General features: G+C 44.8%; 1 protein-coding gene and 1 long non-coding RNA gene across 5 annotated transcripts in view; both read right to left on the bottom strand.

Moving 5' to 3' along the window:
- Positions 1-19,345, bottom strand: part of TMEM132B (transmembrane protein 132B) — a 520,042-nt gene that overhangs the window by 245,906 nt on the left and 254,791 nt on the right. For all 4 annotated transcript variants that reach the window (XM_035258161.3, XM_035258162.3, XM_078337717.1 and 1 more), the window contains one exon: positions 15,590-15,736. In XM_035258161.3, coding sequence (XP_035114052.2) covers positions 15,590-15,736 — 147 coding nt within the window. The remainder of the gene's footprint in view (positions 1-15,589; positions 15,737-19,345) is intronic.
- Positions 678-3,974, bottom strand: LOC128928648 (uncharacterized). Its single transcript, XR_013522214.1, has 2 exons — positions 3,857-3,974; positions 678-2,872 (listed from the first exon to the last, which is right to left on the bottom strand). It is a non-coding gene; the product is annotated as an uncharacterized LOC128928648 (long non-coding RNA).

Raw genomic sequence — 19,345 nt, 5'->3', positions numbered from 1 at the left:
CTTTCCTTCCTTGTTAGCTGTTATTACCACCTGACATACAATTGCATATTTCTTTCCATAGATGTGAGTTCGGGAGCGCCAGGACAGACTCACTGGTTTTGTTCCAAGCTGATTTCCCGGAACCCAAAACAGCACTTGGGAGGTGGGTGGCACTTAATAAGACATCTGTTGAACTGAAGCACAGGATGCCACCGCAGAGACGACCATCGTGAAGACCTGGCTCAAGCTCGGCTGGGTTCTGTGATTTTTGTGCTGCCCAGGCCTTCAACCTTCCAGCCCGGCACCACCTTCCCTGGGAGCCTTTGCAGCTCCTGTTCCCTCTGCCTAGAAAGTCCCTCCCCAGGTCACTGAGTGGCTGGCTTCTCCTGATTCCTCCCATCTCAGAGCCAACAGCATTTCCCCAGACCAGCTTTCCTGCCCACACTATCTCTAGTAGCCACAGGCCTTTCCATCACATGGCCCGGTTTTAGCTCTCTGCACATTTCACGTTACTACCCACATGAGCTACCATGAAACTCTGACCAGTGATGTGACATCTAGTTCTCCCATGTGCACACAGTCCCAGCCAGCATGCTCACCCCAAAGCAACCCCACAGCTTCCCTCCAATCTGCTAAGGGGTAGAAGGGAAATCTACAAGACGGCAGGTGTGCCCGAACAAATCATCCTGCATTATTCATTGATTTAGTAATATTTTATTAAGTACATGTGTCAGGCACAGTCAGGCATGGTGTCAAGCATGGTACTGGGTAACAGTGATTCACTGTAGCAGGAAACACAGTCCCTTCACTCCCAGAGCTCAACGACTAGTTGCAATTAGCATCAGAAATTTAAACGCAGCTGCAAGAATTCCAAATGCAACTGTAGATACTTCGCCGTTAAGGAGGGGGCATAACTCCCCAGCCCTTCAGTGTGGAAAGGGGGGAAGCAGGTAACTTTACAGTGGAGAAACCTGGCAACAGGACATCAGGCAGGCCCTCAGCGTCGGCAGCCATACATCATGTTGGCAGCATGGATCCTGATATGACACGATGAAAATGGCATCTTACCTCTGTGGCCTACCTCCCAAAAACTTGTAACCTCAGTTTAGTCAACTTACAAACTCAGACAAGTTTCAATAAAGGGGCATTCAATCAAATCCCTGGCCAGTGCTCCTCAAAACTGTCTGTCAAGGCCATCTAAAACAAGGAAGGCTGAGAAACTGCCACAGCGAGGGAGACATGATAACTAAATGTCACGTGGGATCCTGGAACAGACAGAGGACATCAGGGCCGGGCATGGTGGCTCACACCTGTAATCCCAGCACTTTGGGAGGCCGAAGCAGGTGGATCATTTGAGGTCAGGGGTTTGAAACCAGCCTGGCCAACATGGTAAAGCCCCATCTCTACAAACCATACAAACAAACAACAACAGCAAATTAGCCAGGCATGACGGCACGTGCCTGCAGTCCCAGCAACCGGGGAGGCTGAGGCAGAAGGACCACTCAAGCCTGGGAGGCGGAGGTTGCCGTGAGCTGAGATCATGCCACTGCATCCCAGCCTGGATGACAGAGTACGACTCCCTCTCAAAATAAATAAATAAGACATTAGGAAAAAGTAAGGAAATCTGAATAAGTTATGGACTCTAGCTAATGACAACATATCAGCGTTGGTTCACTAATTGTAACAAATATACCATAAGAAGGTAAGATGTTAATTATAAGGAAAACTGGGTATGGAGTGAGTGAGAAGCTTACACAAGAAATCCTTGTAGTATATGCTCCATTTTTCTCTAGATTTATAACCATTCTGAAAAATAGTCTATCATTATTTTTAAAAGAGGATCATGTGGTAAGACAAGGGACTATCTTCAGAGGTAAAGCCTGCACACCCCTTCTGCAAACACCACCAGATTCCGTAACTAGCCACACTCAGTACAGGCTGCAATCTGCTCACAGGCAACATACCATGGGTCCACGCTTGCCTGTACCAATGAAAAGCAACATAGGATGTTGGCCACAGAATTGGATAAAATCAAATAAAACGTCCTTTCAAAAGACACAGAATGTTTCTTCTCACCCAAAAAGAGAACAATAACTGGGCACATTAGCTTTTATCTAGGCATGGTGCATGAGTTGAGCTTGGTTGAGGCAGGCTGAGTTAAATGAATACTTTCAAATCATGGAGAATTTTCTCTAGGAGACCGAGAAGAAGGAAGAGACAACCACTCGAAGGTTCATTTGGTTGCTTTTGTAAAAGTCTTGCAGCAGATCTGAGGAAGGGTTCATAGTGACAAATACCATAATGATATAATAATATGATGTAATTAATGTCATAATAATCATGATATAATGGCAATAAATATGTCAAAATAATAAATGAATGAATACATTGATTAAGCGCTTCAAAAATAATGACATAAGAATAAAATGATTTCATGGAGAGGCCTGATTTCTAACAAATACCAACATAAAAAGTCAAATAAAGAGTCATTTGTGGCTGGGTGTGGTGGCTTACACCTGTAATCCAAGTACTTTGGGAGGCTGAGGCAGGAGGATCACTGGAGCCCAGTAGTTCAAGACCAGCCTGGGCAACACAGGAAGACCCTGTATCCACAAAAATAAAAATAAAAATTAGCCAGATATGATGGTACATGTCTGCAGTCCCAGCTACTTGGGGGGCTGAGGTGGATCACTGAGCCCAGAAGAGAGAAGGTGCAGTGAGCTGTGGTCATGTCACTGCACTCCAATCTGGGTAACAGAGAGAGACCTTCTTTCTCAAAAAAAAAGGAATTTCCATTAGCATCACTTGGCAAGTTACCCTGGCTTTGTTTCTTCAACACCCCGTCGGAAATCTGATGCAAAGGCTCTGGTTGTAAATCAGCACGCCAGCAGACCTAAGGAAAGAAAGACTCCCGTTTCATTGGGTTCCATTTTTGCCTGCGTAAGAAAATTATGGAAGTTAAATCCTACAGTAGAAATAAAATCTACACCCAGTAAGAAAGGTCATGTTGGAATCTAAATGATACATGGAGTTTCTAGGAGAAACGCTATCCTCTATTTCCATTTCACCAAGGACCCACAGTGCATGAAACTGGCAATGAGGTGATTAAGGCCCAGCTTCCTGTAACCTCAAGCAATGTAGCTGAAATCAGGGGTCTGGGGAGGCTACCAGAATCCTACCAAAGTGCTGACCTTTGGCACAGTTTCCTTTTGTCCCCATCCACTTCCTGTTTTTAGATTACTCTGATATCGAGGAAAGAGTGTTAGACTCAGAACATTCAACATATACTTGTTGAGAACCTACTCTGCCAGGCACTGCTCTGGGGTCCTGAAGCCTGGGTTCAAACCCCAGGTCCACCAGCCCTAGCTACATGGCTACGGGCCCTTAACATCTCTGACCCTCGGTCTCCCCAGCTGTAATGGAGCTAAGAGTGGTACATTCTTCACTGGCTATTTTGATAATGAAAGGGGATAATATAGAACACAGGACCTGGCACGCAGCAGTGCTCAACAAAGGCTGCATCAGGAAGGTCTTCTTCCCATAAATCCTGAAAGCTCCTCCCATACTGGCATCTTTGCAGAGACTACTCAGAGTGGCCCCCATCCAGATGCACCCTCCAAGACTCTAAGACCAGCAAGCCCCACTATCAAGCCTTACCTGTGCCACATCAAATTATTGTATTAAGGAGCATTTTGCAAGACAAATATAATAGTGTTAATATTACATACAGAACAGCTTAATAGGTCACCTTCCCAGAAATGTGTATTTCTAACCACTTTTAAACTCCTATTCATGCTTCAGGGACAAGTTCAAATGTCACTTTCTCTGAGAAGCCTTTTTAGATTCTCTCCATACAGAACCCAATGCGTTCTCTTACCTCTGTGAACTTGGTCTCTTGTCATACTGTGTGGAGCGCCACCTACGGGCTCAGTTCACTGTCTCGGCATTTGACTCCCGGACTAGGGTTTCGAGCATCTCCAGTTCTGATTCTAAAAAGGACTGTAACAGTCAAGCCAATTGCTTAGATCTGCTGAAACAGGCAACAGGATCACTAGGTCTTGATGAAAGCTGTTTTAAGAAGACTAGACTAGCAGCTGGATGGATTAGTGAAGAAAGACCTGGTCAGAAAGACCTCAAGGTGGCCACACAGACATTCCAGCAACGAGCTGTATGAGCCTGCATGTTGCCAGCGACATAGCCGTCAGCCAGTGAGACCCTCCTGGTCATCAGGAAGACTCAGGAGCCAAAAATAAGACTTTTTTTTTTAACAACTGTACCATAACACTCAAGTATGTCTTTTTCTGCTCTAAATCAGGCACCTTAAGAATTAGAACTTTAGAACTTCTTAGTCATCCAAAGGTAGTCATGTGAAATCTATGAACATGACATGTGGAACTTCTGTTACTACTCAAAATGTATACTTAATCACGAGAACGAAAAGACAAGCCACAGAATGATTTTTAAAATTTTGTAAAACATATCATTAATTTAACAAAAGTACAACCCAACTTAAAAAATGAGCAAAAGACCTAAATGTTAGCAAGGACATGAAGACACAGGAAGCTTCATTCACTGCTGGTTGGAATGCAAAATGCTACACCCTCTTTGGAAGATAGTCTAGCGGTTTCTTACAAATCTAAACATATTCTTATCATATGATCCAGCAATTGGGCTCCTTGGAATTTATCCAAATGAGTTGAAAACTTACATCTGCAGAAACATGTGAATATGAATGTTGATAGTAGCATTTATCATAATTGCCAAAACTTGGAAGCAACCAAGATGCCCCTCAGTAGATGGGTGGATAAACGCTGGTCCATCCAGGCAATGGAATGTCATTCAGTGATAGACAGATATGAGCTATCAGGCCAAGAAAAGACAGCAAGGAAATTGAAATGCATGTTGCCAAGTGAAAGGAGCCAATCTGAAAAGAGGACATACTGTGTGAGTCCAACGATACAAATTCTGGAGAAGGCGAAACTATGGGGGCAGTAAAAAGATCAGTGGTTGCCAGGAGTTCAGGGAGAAGGAGGGAAGGGGCAGATGGAGCACAGTGGCTGGTCTTAGGGCAGTAAAGCTACCCTGTGTGATACTGTAATGGTGCATAAATGCTATTAGACATTAGCAAAACCTTCAACACAAGGAGTGAACCCCAATGTGTAGTGTGGACTTTAGTAAGTAATAATGTATCAATATTGACTAATTAATTGTAACAAATGTGCCACGCTAATGCAAGATGTTATAATAGGGGAACTGGAAGGGTAAGGGGTAATATGGGAATTTGCTATACTTTCTTTCCACTCAGTTCTATAAACCTAAAACTGCTCCCCTCAAAGAAGGCTATTACATTTTTTTAATGTATAATTGAAAACTCTTTGTATCAGTCAGGATAGATTATGTTATGCTATGGTAACAAATAACTTCAATGGCTTAAAACAACCAAGGGTTAGTTCTCACTTGCACTACCTGCCCTGGACAGGCCAGCAAGGGGCACTGCGACCCTCTCCTTAACCAAGCTTGAGTCAGGCACCTCTGAGCCCTGACTTGGTCCCAAACCTGCCCCCAACTACCTCCTCCCCATCCCTCAGCCCCACCCCACTCCCCACCTGTGCTGGACTCACATATCCCAATTTTAGGAAGATTCTACTAAAATCCTTTTAGAGGGAATCTCCCACCCTTGATATCTGGCTGCCTTCAGCAAGAATCCTAAATAGGCATAGCAAGAATCCCGCCACCCTTGCTGTCTCCTCTTAGTAATCTGTCATCCACCTATCCCTCATTCACCTTCCTCTCCTCCTCCCCTCCTGGGCTATAAATCCCCAGCTGTCTCCACTGTATCCGCAATTGAGTCCCCCTCTGTATGGAGGTCTCTTTTCCACTGTTGCAGAAAGAGTCTGAATAAAATATCCCTTTACTGCTTTCACTAGCGTCAGGCACTGGTTCTCCCTAAACACCGAGGGACCCAGGCTGATGGATGGATTTTGACCAGCCTCTGTGGCATTCCACTAGGCCTGCTCCATCCTCCTCCAGATTAGAATCTTTGCCTTAAAGAAAACAATGACTACATTTGACACAAACCGAAAATCTTGCTAAAACTGAAAATCTTGCTAAAGTAACAACATAGTCATACAAAATAAAGGCAACTAAGTAGGGAAAAACATTCACAAACACAGGAAAAGTTATTAAATGTAACCAGAAATTAAGGTAATGCACATTATACCCACAAAAAGATAGCCGTATTTCAACTATCAAATTAATTTTTCTAAGGTAAGGCCCAACGTTGGTAAAGGAAGTGGGCACTGTTCACTCGGCCCTGTAAACAGGCGGGGAAAGCTCACCAAAGCATCCCGAACTTAAAAATGTATCATGAGTTCAACCTGCCCATTCACTTCTAGCTTTCCCTCCTAAGATTTATCTGCAAAGGTATTTGACATACATTTCATGCTTGAAAAGAAAAAATATTTCAAAGGAATATTTCAAAGGAAAAAGATGCAACCTCATAAAAATGGCCAGTAGGAATGTTTAAAAGAGGGAAAAAATGAAATATGGGAAATTAATAGAATATACTGCTATAATATCAATAAAATATTATACATGAAAATTACAGATTCATTGAAGGGCTCCAGAAATCTTGAAACTGTTGAAAAGAATTGCTTCTGTGTGTGTATTTGCATTTTCCTGGGAAGAGGATTAACCACTTTGACCAATAGTTTTAAAGGGCTCGATAATTATCATTACAGTTAAATATTCAACGGCATGAAAAGATGTTACTATATATGTATTCTATATTATTACAGAAAACAACAGCTTTCAAAGCAAAAGAAGCAAGTCTAATATGCAGAGAAACAACATACTTCTGAATACACATGTGAATACATACAATACCAATATACTCAAAGTATTGACACTTATTACCCTTACAATCCTAGGTTTGGAGATGACTTTCATCCTCTCCATTTTACCCAATTGCATTTTCCAAATTTTCCACAGTTGAACCCTCTATTACTTTTGAAGTACGGAGCCTTTTATTACACTTATGCTGAAACTGGCAAGCAGCATAAATTCAAAGTTCTTCCCACCTGTTAGAAAAAATAAGTGAGGTGTTCTTAAATGTTTCTTTTTTCTTTTCTTCTGCAGGCCTGGGCCTTTTGAAGGGGTCAGGGAGGAGTCCTCCATTTCTTATAGGACTCTGTTGCCACTTTCTAGCATGAATGAAAACAAACAAAAGCAAACCTCCCTCCCCTCTGTTAAGCGTGGCTCTCCCTCCAGGTGGGCCCCCTGTGCACGATGCATTTCCCTACCTGGGATCCTGGTTTTGAACTCAGCAGTGGCTGGTACTCACAGGTCTCCAAGTGTCCAGTGGCAAATGCGACTGTAAATCTAAGAATTGTGTACCTCAAATCCATTGCTTTCAAAGCCTAACATCGTTTAAAACTAAATATCTTTATCTTCTCCTGAGGCTTAAATGAATTTTCATTCATTCATGTTTCCCAGGAATTCTCAGCCCGGGCTGCACATTAAAATCACCTGGGGACTTTTCTTCAAAGGGCAATGCTTATAGCCCACTGGGCGAGGGCTAGGGAATCTCCATCCAGGACTGCCTGCAGTTTGTGAAGACTCCCAGGTGACTGATGGGCATCCAGGATTGAGCTGCCTCAGCCTGCTCATTCAACAGGTATTCTTTATGCACCTGGACTAGTCTCCCGGGGCTGCTGTGATGAATCCTCACAGACACCCTGGCTTAAAGCAACAGAGGCTTACTCTTTCACACTCTGGCAGCCAGCAATCCTCAGTGAAGGTGTCAACAGAAACGTGCTCCCACTGAGGACTCAAGGGAACACTCAATGCCTCTCCTCCCCAGCTTCTGGAGGCTACCGGTGCTCCCTGATTTCCACAGTCACGGCTGCATCCCTCGCATCCCTACCTTTGTCACCACTTGGCCGTTCCCTCTGTGTGTCTCTTTAAATGACACCAGTCATTGAATTTAGGGTCCATTCAGCTAACCCAGGATGATCTCATCTCACGATCCTTAGCTTGATGACCTCTGCAAGGACCCTTTTGCCAAATAAGTCACATTCACGAGTTCTGGGGATGAGGACACGGGCATGTCTTTTGAGGGGTCACCCTTTGACCACCTGCCTCCTCTATTTCCACATGCCAAATGGCCTGCTGGTGCTTTGGGCACTGCTTTTAGTGAGTTTTCAGTCCTGAGGGAACAAGAGAGCTAAAAGTTGTGGCTGGGCAAGAGCAGGAGGATGTGGCCACAACTCACAGCACAGGCGCCTTGCCACGCCTTCTGTGAAGCCCAGGGTGGCGTTTAAGCATGAACTCCCTCCAAAGTCTGACCGCTTTGACCACATACCAGCTCTGAGCCCTCGGGGAATCATTTGACTGTGTCTCAATTACACAACTTTTAAGTGGGAATAAAATAATATTCCTTATCCACTTCACAGGGTTCTAATATTTCTGATTTTTAAAAGTATCTTCATCTGAAAGACCTAACATAGTACCTGGCACCTAACAAGCACCATATAGTTTTTAAAGAGATTTTTTTTAAGTAAAATAAGAAATGGACAAACAGAATCACACAAAATTGTCCTCAAAGACATGTTAACATATTCTGTGTGTTCTGTCTTTTACCTTTCAATAAAATATTTTATAGAATGAAAGAAACTAACACAAACGGAGTCAGGGAGGAAAAACTACTTCTATTTTGTTGAAAGAGAGGCAGTTGTTATAATCATTAAACTGTCTCCCTTCTTCTTTTCTTAACTTGAATAAGAATGATGATTCCTCAAGGACATAGAAATAGAAATACCATTTGACCCAGCAATCCCATTACTGGATAAATACCCAAAGAATTATAAATTATTCTATTATAAAGACACATGCACATGTATGTTCATTGCAGCCCTGTGTACAATAGCAAGACCTGGAACCAACCCAAATGTCCATCGATGATAGACTGGACAGGGAAAATGTGGCACATATACACCATGGAATACTATGCAGACATAAAAAACAATGAGTTTGTGTCCTTCATAGGGACATGGATGAATCTGGAAACCATCATTCTCAGCAAACTGACGCAAGAACAGAAAACCAAACACCACATGTTATCTATCACTCATAGGCGGGTGTTGAACAATTAGAACATGTGGACACAGGGAGGGGAGCATCACACACTACAGTCAGTTGGGGGGCCCTAGGGGAGGGACAGCGGGGGGTGGGAGGGATAATGAGGGGAGAAATACCAGATATAGGTGATGGGGGGGATGAAGGCAGCAAACCACCTTGCCATGTATGTACCTACACAACAATCCTGCATGATCTGCACATGTACCCCAGAACCTAAAGTACAATTAAAAAAAAAAAAGATTTTCTCAAAAGAAAAAAAAAAGAATTCTTCAGCGCAATGAAAGATTTAGCCTCATTCATTTTTCACAAATTCACACAATGACATCTGATATGGTAACTGTCTTGTGTCAACATTGTTTTTTGTTTAATGGTCAAATGTTAAGTTTCACAAAAAACAATCAGTTAGTTCAGTTAATTAAAAGGACAATCTCTCCCTCTGCTCAAATGGTTATAATATTTTTCTTGATTAGAGTAGGCAAAGAAAAACTCCTGAAAGATAGGATTTTCCAGATTCTCCAGTATGGTAGCTGATATGGTTTGGCTGTGTCCCCACCCAAATCTCATCTTGAATTATAGCTCCCACAATTCCTATGTCTTGTGGGAGGGACACAGTAGGATGTAATTGAATCATGGGGGTGGCTCTTTCCTGTGCTGTTTTTAGGATAAGTCTCATGAGCGCTGATAGTTTTATAAAGAGAAGTCCCCCCACACAATCTCTTTTGCCTGCCACTATGTAAGATGTGACTCTGCTCCTCATTCACCTTCGGCCATGATTGTGAGGCCTCCCAGGCCATGTGGAAGTATGAGTCAATTAAGCCTTTTTCCTTTATAAATTACACAGTCTTGGGTATGTCTTTATTAGCAGCATGAGAAGAGACTAATATAGTAAATTGTTACTGATAGAGTGGGGTGCTGCCCAAAATGTGGAAGCAACTTTGGAACTGGGTAACAGGCAGAGATTGGAACAGTTTGGAGGACTCAGGAGAGGACAGGAAGATGTGGGAAAGTTCAGAACTTCCTAGAGACTTGTTGAATGGCTTTGACTGAAATACTGACAGTGACACGAACAATGAAGTCCCGGTTGAGGTGGTCTCAGATGGAGATGAGGAACTTGTTGGGAACTGGAAAAAAGGTGACTCTTGCTATGTTTTAGCAAAGAGGCTGGTGGCACTTTGCCCCTGCCCTAGAAATGTGTGGAACTCTGAATTTGAGAGAGATTATTTAGGGTATCTGGTGGAAGAAATTTCTAAGCAGCAAAGCATTCAGAAGTGACTTGGGTGCTGTTCAAAGCATTCATTTTATATATTCACAAAGATATGGTTTAGAATTGGAGGTTATGTTTAAAAGGAAAGCTGGGCAGAAGACTTTGGAAAATTTGCAGCCTGATGATGTCAAAGAAAAGAAAAACCCACTTTCTGAGGAGAAATTCAAGCCAGCTACAGAAATTTGTATAAGTAACAAGAACCAAAGGTTAATCACCAAGACAATGGGGAAAATGTTTCCAGGGCTTGTCACAGACATTCCTGGCAGCCCCTCCCATCAGAGACCCAGAGGAAAAAACGGTTTCTTTTGTGGGCCTGGCCCAGGACCCAACCCCCACCATCACCCTCCCCACCCCCAACCCCACCTCTGTTCTATGCAGCCCAGGGACTTGGTACACTGCGTCCCAGCTGCTCCAGCCATGACCAAAAGGGGCCAACCTAAAGCTCAGGCCATAGCTTCAGAGGGTGCAAGCCCCAAGCCATAGCAGCTTACATGTGGTGTTGGACATGAAGGTACACAGAAGTTAAGAACTGAGGTTTGGGAACCTTCACCTAGATTTCAGAGGATGTATGGAAATGCCTGGATGTCCAGGCAGAGCTGTGCTGCAGGGGCGGGGCCTTCAGGGAGAACCTATGATAGAGCAGTACAGAAGTGAAATGTGGGGTGGAAGCCCCCACACAGAGTCCCCACTGAGGCACTGCCTAGTGGAGCTGTGAGAAGAGGGCCACCGACCTCCAGACCCCAGAATGGTAGATTAAATGACAGCTTGTACTGTTTGCCTGGAAAAGCTGCAGACACTCAATGCCAGCCCATGAAAGCAGCCAGGAAGGGGGCTATACCCTGCATAGCCACACAGGTAGTTTCCCAAGACCACGGGAACCCACCTTTTGCATCAGTATGACCTGGATGTGAGACATGGAGTCAAAGGAGACCATTTTAGAGCTTTGACTGCCCTGCTGGATTTCAGACTTCCATGAGGCCTGTAGTCCATTTATTTTATCCAATTTCTCCCATTTGGAATGGCTCTATTTACCACATGCCTGCACCCTCATTGTATCTAGGAAGTAACTAACTTGCTTTTGATTTTACTGGCTCATAGGCAGAAGGGACTTGCCTTGTCTCAGATGCGACTTTGGACTATGGACTTTTGTGTTAATGCTGAAATGAGGTGAGACTTTGGAGGATTGTTGGGAAGGCATGATTGGTATTGAAATGTAAGGACGTGAGATTTGGGAAAGGCCAGGAGTGGAATTATATGGTTTGGCTGTATCCCCACCCAAACATCACCTTGAATTATAGCTCTCATACTTCCACCATAGTGGAAGGGACCTGGTGGGAGGTAAATGAATCATGATCATGGGTCTTTCCCATGATTTTTGTGACAGTGAATAAGTCTGATGAGAACTGATGGTTTTATAAAAGGGAGTTACCCTACACAAGGTCTCTTACCTGCCACCATGTAAGATGTAACTTTGCTCCTCCCTCACCTTCAGCCACGATTTTGAGGCCTCCCCAGCCATGTGGAACTGTGAGTCCATTAAACCTCTCTCCTTTATAAATTAGCCAGTCCTGGGTATGTCTTTGCTGGCAGAACAGGCAATAGCCTTCACAGTGAACAGTTGGATTGGATCTTGGCTTTACCTTGAGTTGGGTCACAGCAACGTGGGTGTGCCTGTTTCTTTGAAGAAATCTATTTTAGGGCTTTTGCTTGCCTATCCTCTGAGCTTTTCTCTGCCTCTATTTGAATTTTTAGATAAGAATGGGCTCTGTATTGTGGTTTCCGACCACATAAAAAGCTGCAGTTTATTTCCTCTGAGGTTGGGTCCCAACAGTCAGACAGGAATTATTTGAAGAACAACCTCATCTCAGCCGATCTAGCTGCACGTGGCTTCCATGCAAATAGTCCATCATCTAGCTTTCATTTCCCTTGGTTCAGTGTTATCTGTTCTGAACACTTTCAAATTTGCTTATTTTTCTAATCTTCTCTCTCCTCTTTTGGCAACACCACTCTTTATCTTGTGGTTTTCATCTTTATTACTCACACTTCCTCACAATGAGTGTTCATTAAAATATTTTAAATTAAGATCTTTACTGCCATTCTAACCGAGCACGTCGGGTCTTCCCATACAACACATTTTTAATTCTTATCACAGAATTTCAGGCAGTTTGTACATTATATTCTATTAAAAAGTCTATTCCACTCAAGGTTGTCACAATTCAGAGATTACAGCTTTCTGCAGGATGTTTTGTTAGGGATGTATTCACATATTCACTTTGTTAGGCAGCAAGCATGGTCCGCAAGCCTGTACTTCACACCTCATTTGATATTACAATTCAACAAAAAAAAGGACGAAAAGAAGCAATTATTTACTTAGGTGATAAAATGGATTTTAAAAGGAGATTAGGTAAGCGTAAATTGTCATGCCAAAGTGACAATCCCTGCCCTTCTTAGGGTGTCCTCTTTCTCCTTTATGAGACGACGTGATAGTGTCTCATACTTATGTAACGCTGCTTATATAACTACTTTTCTTTCTTCCCCTGTAACCTTTTTTAATCTTTTCTAAAGAGAATGCAAAACTGATTCTCACAGAATCAAAAAGTGATAACCATGGCCCATGCTGCTCTTCAATTTAAAACATTACCACTTGGTCAGTCAAATATATCAACAAAACTAATTTCCTATGCATAGAACATGGATCCCACTGTTATGTACCCAGGCAGTGATTTTTGAGGGCAGGGAGCTAGAAAATCCCAATTGAACTCCCATGACACAATAGCAGGAGCCATGAGGCTAAGGTAACTGGGATGGCACCCACTCCAGCTCCTGTCCCCGTCAGCATCTGCTGCCCACCTGCAATCCCTCCCCTCCCATCTACCCACACTCTTCCAATAGGGCTGGTCAGAACCAGTGATTGATTCAAGATGTGTACACGATCTAGGTGACGCCAAACAGAGCCAGTGGTGACCAGCCCCGGGACCTGTGCTGGACCTGTCTGGGGAGGGCAGCTTTCTCCCTGAAGTGACCAAGTCAGCAGATGTTTGCTGGGAGCTGCTAGCAGTCATCTTGCCTCCAGGAGGGAAGGGTCTGAGAAAAAGCCAAACCAGGGAGACAGGTTGCTAAGGATACTGCTTGAGCAGCTGACCCTGCATTCCTGGTACCACACCACCCCAAAACTTCTCCACCTGCAGAGACACAAAGCCACCTGATAAGCCAAGCATCCAAGAGGAAGTCTTCTACTGAGAATACAAACACACAGGGCCCCCATGCAAAACAGAGAATCAAGCTACAACCTTTGACAGAAACCAACTTCAAAGAGTGTGGTAAACCCGTGAGCTGACCACCCAGCAGGCACCCATTCTCCCATCCTCATTCCCTGGCAACAGAGACCACCTCCCACTACAAAGCCTGGAAATAATACCAGATACTCATTTTCCGAGGGTAACCTGCCTCTTGAGCAAAAGCATGGCACCCACTTCGTATTGGTAAGATCTAAAGGGAAGGCTTCTGTGGATATTGTTGGAAAGGTTTTCTTCCCTGGTAAAAACGGACACATGAGGAGAGACCCCTCCTTTCCAGTCTTTAGATAGTGCTGGGTGAGTCCGTGGCCTGGAAGAGCTGCAGCCATCCTGTGACTGTGAGGAACCAAGCTGGAGAGTGACAGTCAGGGCACTGGGTATAATGGAGTGGGAAGACAGAAAACACACCGGAGACACAGGTGTGCTGCTGGATCCACCATCCATGGCCCCATCTACCTCTCATTTCTTGTTATGTGAGATGACAAAACCCTGCTGCAGCAGCCGATTTTAGGTAAATGTTCTATTATTTGTAACTGAAAGCACCTAAGCAAATGTAAACCTCCTAGACTCTCTAGAAATATTAACAACCCAGGATCTAGGAGTGTCTAGCAGGCAGCTACAGACTTCCAGGGAAACCACGGGCCAAGCGGGGTTGAAAACCCTGTCGACAGATGTGGAAAATGATGACGGGAATGTAGAGTTTAGAGTGAGGGGCATCCAGATTACCTGGTCAGTGATTCCTAACAGAAGGCTTTGGCCCACTCTGTCTGAGTCACTTCTCTCCCTCTGAAGGAGATCTCCAAAAGCAGGCAGAAGAGGGTTCTAGCTGAGGTTGGCTGGGGTCACCCAAGAAGAGACAGCGCTTGCCAGCAACTCATTGGGAAAGACCCACCATTTATGCTTCCCTCCACCCAGGCCCTCATTCATTCACAGAGGGCCTCCCCCGTTCCTGATACTGCAGGCCTTGAAGAGTTTAAAGACTAGGGAAGAAAGAGAACTAGTTGTGACAATATATGGTGACAAGTAACAGACTCAGAAGGGGCTCGTGTGCTAAGCTGAGGAGTCTGAGTCCCCTCCTGGGAGAAGCAGGAGCCAGAGGTTTTAGAGCAGGCAGCTGTATGTCCAGCAAAGCTTGTCAGCCCTCCAAGTGAAGCAATCCCATAAAAGACTGGTGTTTAATGAAAGAAGAAGAAAATAGAGGCAGACTTTGTAGGGAAGGCAGTTGTAACACAGGTGACAGCTCTACCTGCCAGGTGTCCTGATGTGAGATGACCAGTGACAACCTCTCTCTAGGTCCCAGGTAAGTTCAGCCCTGTAAGGCCCAAGGCTGGTGTCTGAATGGGAGAAGACAGGCTGCCTTCCAGCAATGCCAAGTTCATCCAAATTAAGATTCCAAAGCCATGTGCCAATTCCCAAGTGTGGTATCAGCAAAATGGCTACATTTCAGCACTAAGGGATGAATGGCCAATCGCTAAAGCTGCCCTCGGTTTGCTTATTACAAAGTACATTTCTCCTTGCCTCTTAAATCATTTCTATTTCCTTCCATTTCCTTCTTCAGCTCTTCTCTGCAAACAACAGTGATAATAAAAATAAAAATTTAAAACACGGTTACCAAACTCTACACCGTGACAAATGTGAACTCTGGTGATGTTTGAGACCGCCGACCTCATTAGGTCATTTTCGTACGAAGAGCATCGAGGATAGAAACCTCATACCATGGTACATTCCAGTAATGGAGCCATTCAGAAGCGGCACGGCTGAGCTCCGCTGAGGAGCACAAACGAAACCATTTCCCGTTAAACGCAGAGGCATCACTTTGTCCACACGCACAAAGTGCGTTTGTTTGCTTTGAGCTCTGGCAGCCACTCCCTCCTCCCCACTGCCAGGGTGCCTTGGGGATCTCCATGCTTACCTGCTCTGCATGTCCGGGCGATGGCCCATGCAGGTGAGGGTGGCCGACGTCTGGGTGTCGCCATTATCAATTTCCTCCTGGACTGCCCATTGGTCCTCACTGCTGACTCTCACTGCCATTATCTTCACACCTGCTGCCGCCTTAATTCTGCAGGGTGGGAAAACAACGATATTCTATATAATAAAACCATTTTAGTTTGAAACAGGTAGTAAAATATGGCGCTAGAGCAGATCACCTGGAAAAGCACCTGTAACATCTCCCCCTTCCTCCGGGAGGTGTGGGGAAGAGTGGTGGCAAGTGGCTTTCTCTTAAAATTAAGTGTCTTGTAATGTTTACAAGTGCCTGGAAGTAGGAGCCCCAGCTTTTGCCATGTGTGTTCATTTTCTATGTAATCAGTGTGCTGGGAACCAGATCGCTTGCTGCTTCAAGGGACCCCAGCGTGATGCAAATGAGACAGATGCCTCTGGGCGGGAGAGATAAATCTGCAAGGCCTGCTCTTCACCTGGAGATGGAGAAGAGTCTTTAAGATGCGGGGGTGGGTTATGCGAGGCCAGAGGATCCCACAGCCCAGGGAATGGAAGAGGAGGCTACTGCACTGGGCACTCCGGGAGCAGGAATGGATAGGAGCACTCAGTCCTCAGGTGTTTAAAGAACAAACATGGCCTTCAGGCAGGCTAATGTGGCCAGGTGCTGCCTGGCACAATGTTCACAGAACACAGTTCCACCAGGAAGAATTAAGGACCCGGGTGTGTTGCCATTGAGAAAAGGCCAAGGGGAGTTCACAGCCCGGGTTTCTTCCTTTTGTACTCTGCTCTGAAATGATCCTCCCATTGCTACTAACCAGAAAACGTCTCCTATGTAACAACGGGGACTTCACGGACAACATCCATGTTCTCCCAGGGCAACCTGGGGACTTGGCCCAATGTTGTGTGTGCCTCTGGAGGGTCACCAGGATGAAGGCAGGCCGTGGGGCACCCACTGCTTACTGTGCCTTACCTGAACATAGGTATCACCACAAAGGCATGCTGGGACTTTGGGGGATGTAAACCAATGCTGTGAACTAATGCAGCATGTGAACTAATGCTGCAGAGGCCAGCGCATACTGGGCTGGGAAGGTGACCTGATCCCCTCTGCTTCCCGGAAGCCTGTGGACCCACAAGAAGGGCCCAGTGAGGCCCTGGGCACCCTCTCCCATCAACAAAAAGGGATACAAAAAGCAGCTGAGTATTATGTGGAGGAGTTAGAGGAGCATCAGCAAAGGCAGGTCCATTAAGCCAGACGTCCCAGCATCACAAAGGAAAGATTGCTAGAAAGCAAAGATTCCCTCCAGGATCAATTAATCAAATCCACACATAGCAGCAGGACTAGGACATCATGTAAAAACAAGTGCATGGGCCGGGCGCGGTGGCTCACGCCTGTAATCCCAGCATTTTGGGAGGCCGAGGCAGGTGGATCACGAGGTCAAGAGATCGAGACCATCCTGGTCAACATGGTGAAAGCCCGTCTCTACTAAAAAATTAAAAAATTAGCTGGGCACAGTGGTGTGTGCCTGTAATCCCAGCTACTCGGGAGGCTGAGGCAGGAGAATTGCCTGAACTCAGGAGGCGGAGGTTGTGGTGAGCCGAGATCACGCCATTGCACTCTAGCCTGGGTAACAGGAGCAAAACTCCGCCTCAAAAAAAAAAACAAGTTCATGAAAGGGAAAAGACAAGCTACAGAATGGGAGCAAATACACACAAACTGTCTATCTGATAAGGGCCTAGCATTCAGCATATATAAAGTACTCCTACAAAATCAACAACAAAAGCAAATAACACAATTAAAAAACAGGCCAAGGTCTTGACTAGACATTTCTCCAAAGTTATATAAATGGCCAATGAACACACGAAAACATCCTCAACAACATCATTCGTCATCAGGAGAATGCAAATCAAAACCACAATGAGATCCCACTTCATAGCCACTGAGATGGGTAAAATAAAAAAAGAGATAATAAGTGCTGGTGAGGATGTAGAGAAATTGGAACCCTCATATGCTGCTCTTGGGAATGTAAAATGGTGCAACCACTGTGGAAAACAGTTTTCCAGTTTCTCCAAAAGTTAAACTTAGAATTACCATATGACCCAACAGTTCCACTCCTAGGTATATACCCAAATGGACTGAAAGCAGGCACTCAAACAAATACCTGTACAACAAGAGCAGCACTGTTGACGACAATACCTAAAAGACTGAAGCAACCCAAACGCCCATCTATGATGGACGCACACATGAAATGTGGTCTATCCATACAATGGAATATTATTCAGCCATAAAAAGGAATGAAGTTCCGACACATGCTACGTGATGAACCTCGATAATGCGATGCTGAGTGGAAGAAGCCAGACACTAAAGGTCACATAGTAGATGACTGCATTCATATGAAACATTCAGAAAGTAAATCCATAGAGATAGAGAGTCGACTGGTGGTTTGCAGGGAATGGGGAAAAGTGAGAATGGGGGAAATGGGGAGTAACTGCCTAGCTAACAGGTACTCAGTTTTCTTTTGGGGGTGATGACCGTGTTTTGGAAGTAAACAAAGATGGTGGTGGAATGGCACTGCAAACGTACTAAAGGCCGGTGAACTGCTCACTTTGAAATGGCTAATTTTATGTGATCTAAATTTTACCTCAATACAAAAAAGAAAATGCAAAAAAAAAAAAAAAAAAAAAAAAAACACAGGTGAATAATGACCCCTCCCAGGAGTGACTGATACTTTAAAAAATAGAATGTATTAAAATCAAATCAAAACACCTATAAGACCCAAGGAAGGCAGCCTCTTATGGCAGAATTCAAGCAGCAGAGAGAGATTCTCAAATCTGAGGGGAAGCTCCAAGTTTACCACCCACCATAAGGAACCCTGCGGGTGGAATTGTCTGCATATCTCATTAAATAAAATGAAGTGTTTCTGCCTCCCTTTCTCCCCTTACTGTACACAGACTCCAAGACATCTTCCTGGTTGCTCTTGCACACCCTAAAACCGTCACTGCAATGCCCGAAACTCCCAGAGACTCGGATGTCATGCCTTGCCCTGACTTGATTCTTCCTGTTGAATTCGGGAGTCCAAATCTGCTACTTTCACAAAGCTTTCTTTCTTGCCGTCATGATGTTCCAGGAATTAATTTATGCAAACCACAAATAGAGGCATCCTGTTCTGTCCCTGCCCCCAGCCATCCCATCTTGTTGCCAAAGGGGCAACTGCAGAGAATGTTCCAGAGCCGTCCAGAGAAACAGAGTCCCTTCCGCTGTCCGCACCCCGCCTCCTTCCTATCGGTACTTGCTACCACAACCGCTTTTCTCACTCTCCCACACAGTTCTTTCACCAAGCAGCCGTGCGGCCCGGACTGTCACCCTTGTTCTGAACGTCCAGATGAACAAATCAGACCCTCCCACCCAGTAGCATGCACCCGGCTAAAGGTCACACAGCTGGTTCTGGCGGAGCCAGGATTCGAAACCAGAGCCCCTTACTCCAAAGCCCACTCCTTTCCCTCCCACACTGGCCCATTCACAGAGGATGTCTTTTATGACCCACATTGCATCATTTATTGCCTAAGAAATGCTTCAGTAATTAAGTCTAGAGACAATAGCGTCTCGCATTTTTAGTTCTTTCCTGGAGCCCTCATTGCCAGCCCTCCCTCCCTTCAGTCGTGGAGGTACAGATACAACAAGTACCCATTGACGTCTCTTCTGTGAGATTTTTGTGTATCGTTCCTTCTTTTA

This window comes from Callithrix jacchus, chromosome 9 (genome assembly GCF_049354715.1).
Source record: "Callithrix jacchus isolate 240 chromosome 9, calJac240_pri, whole genome shotgun sequence".
NCBI lineage: Eukaryota > Metazoa > Chordata > Mammalia > Primates > Cebidae > Callithrix > Callithrix jacchus.
This window is presented reverse-complemented; position numbering and strand designations above follow the sequence as displayed.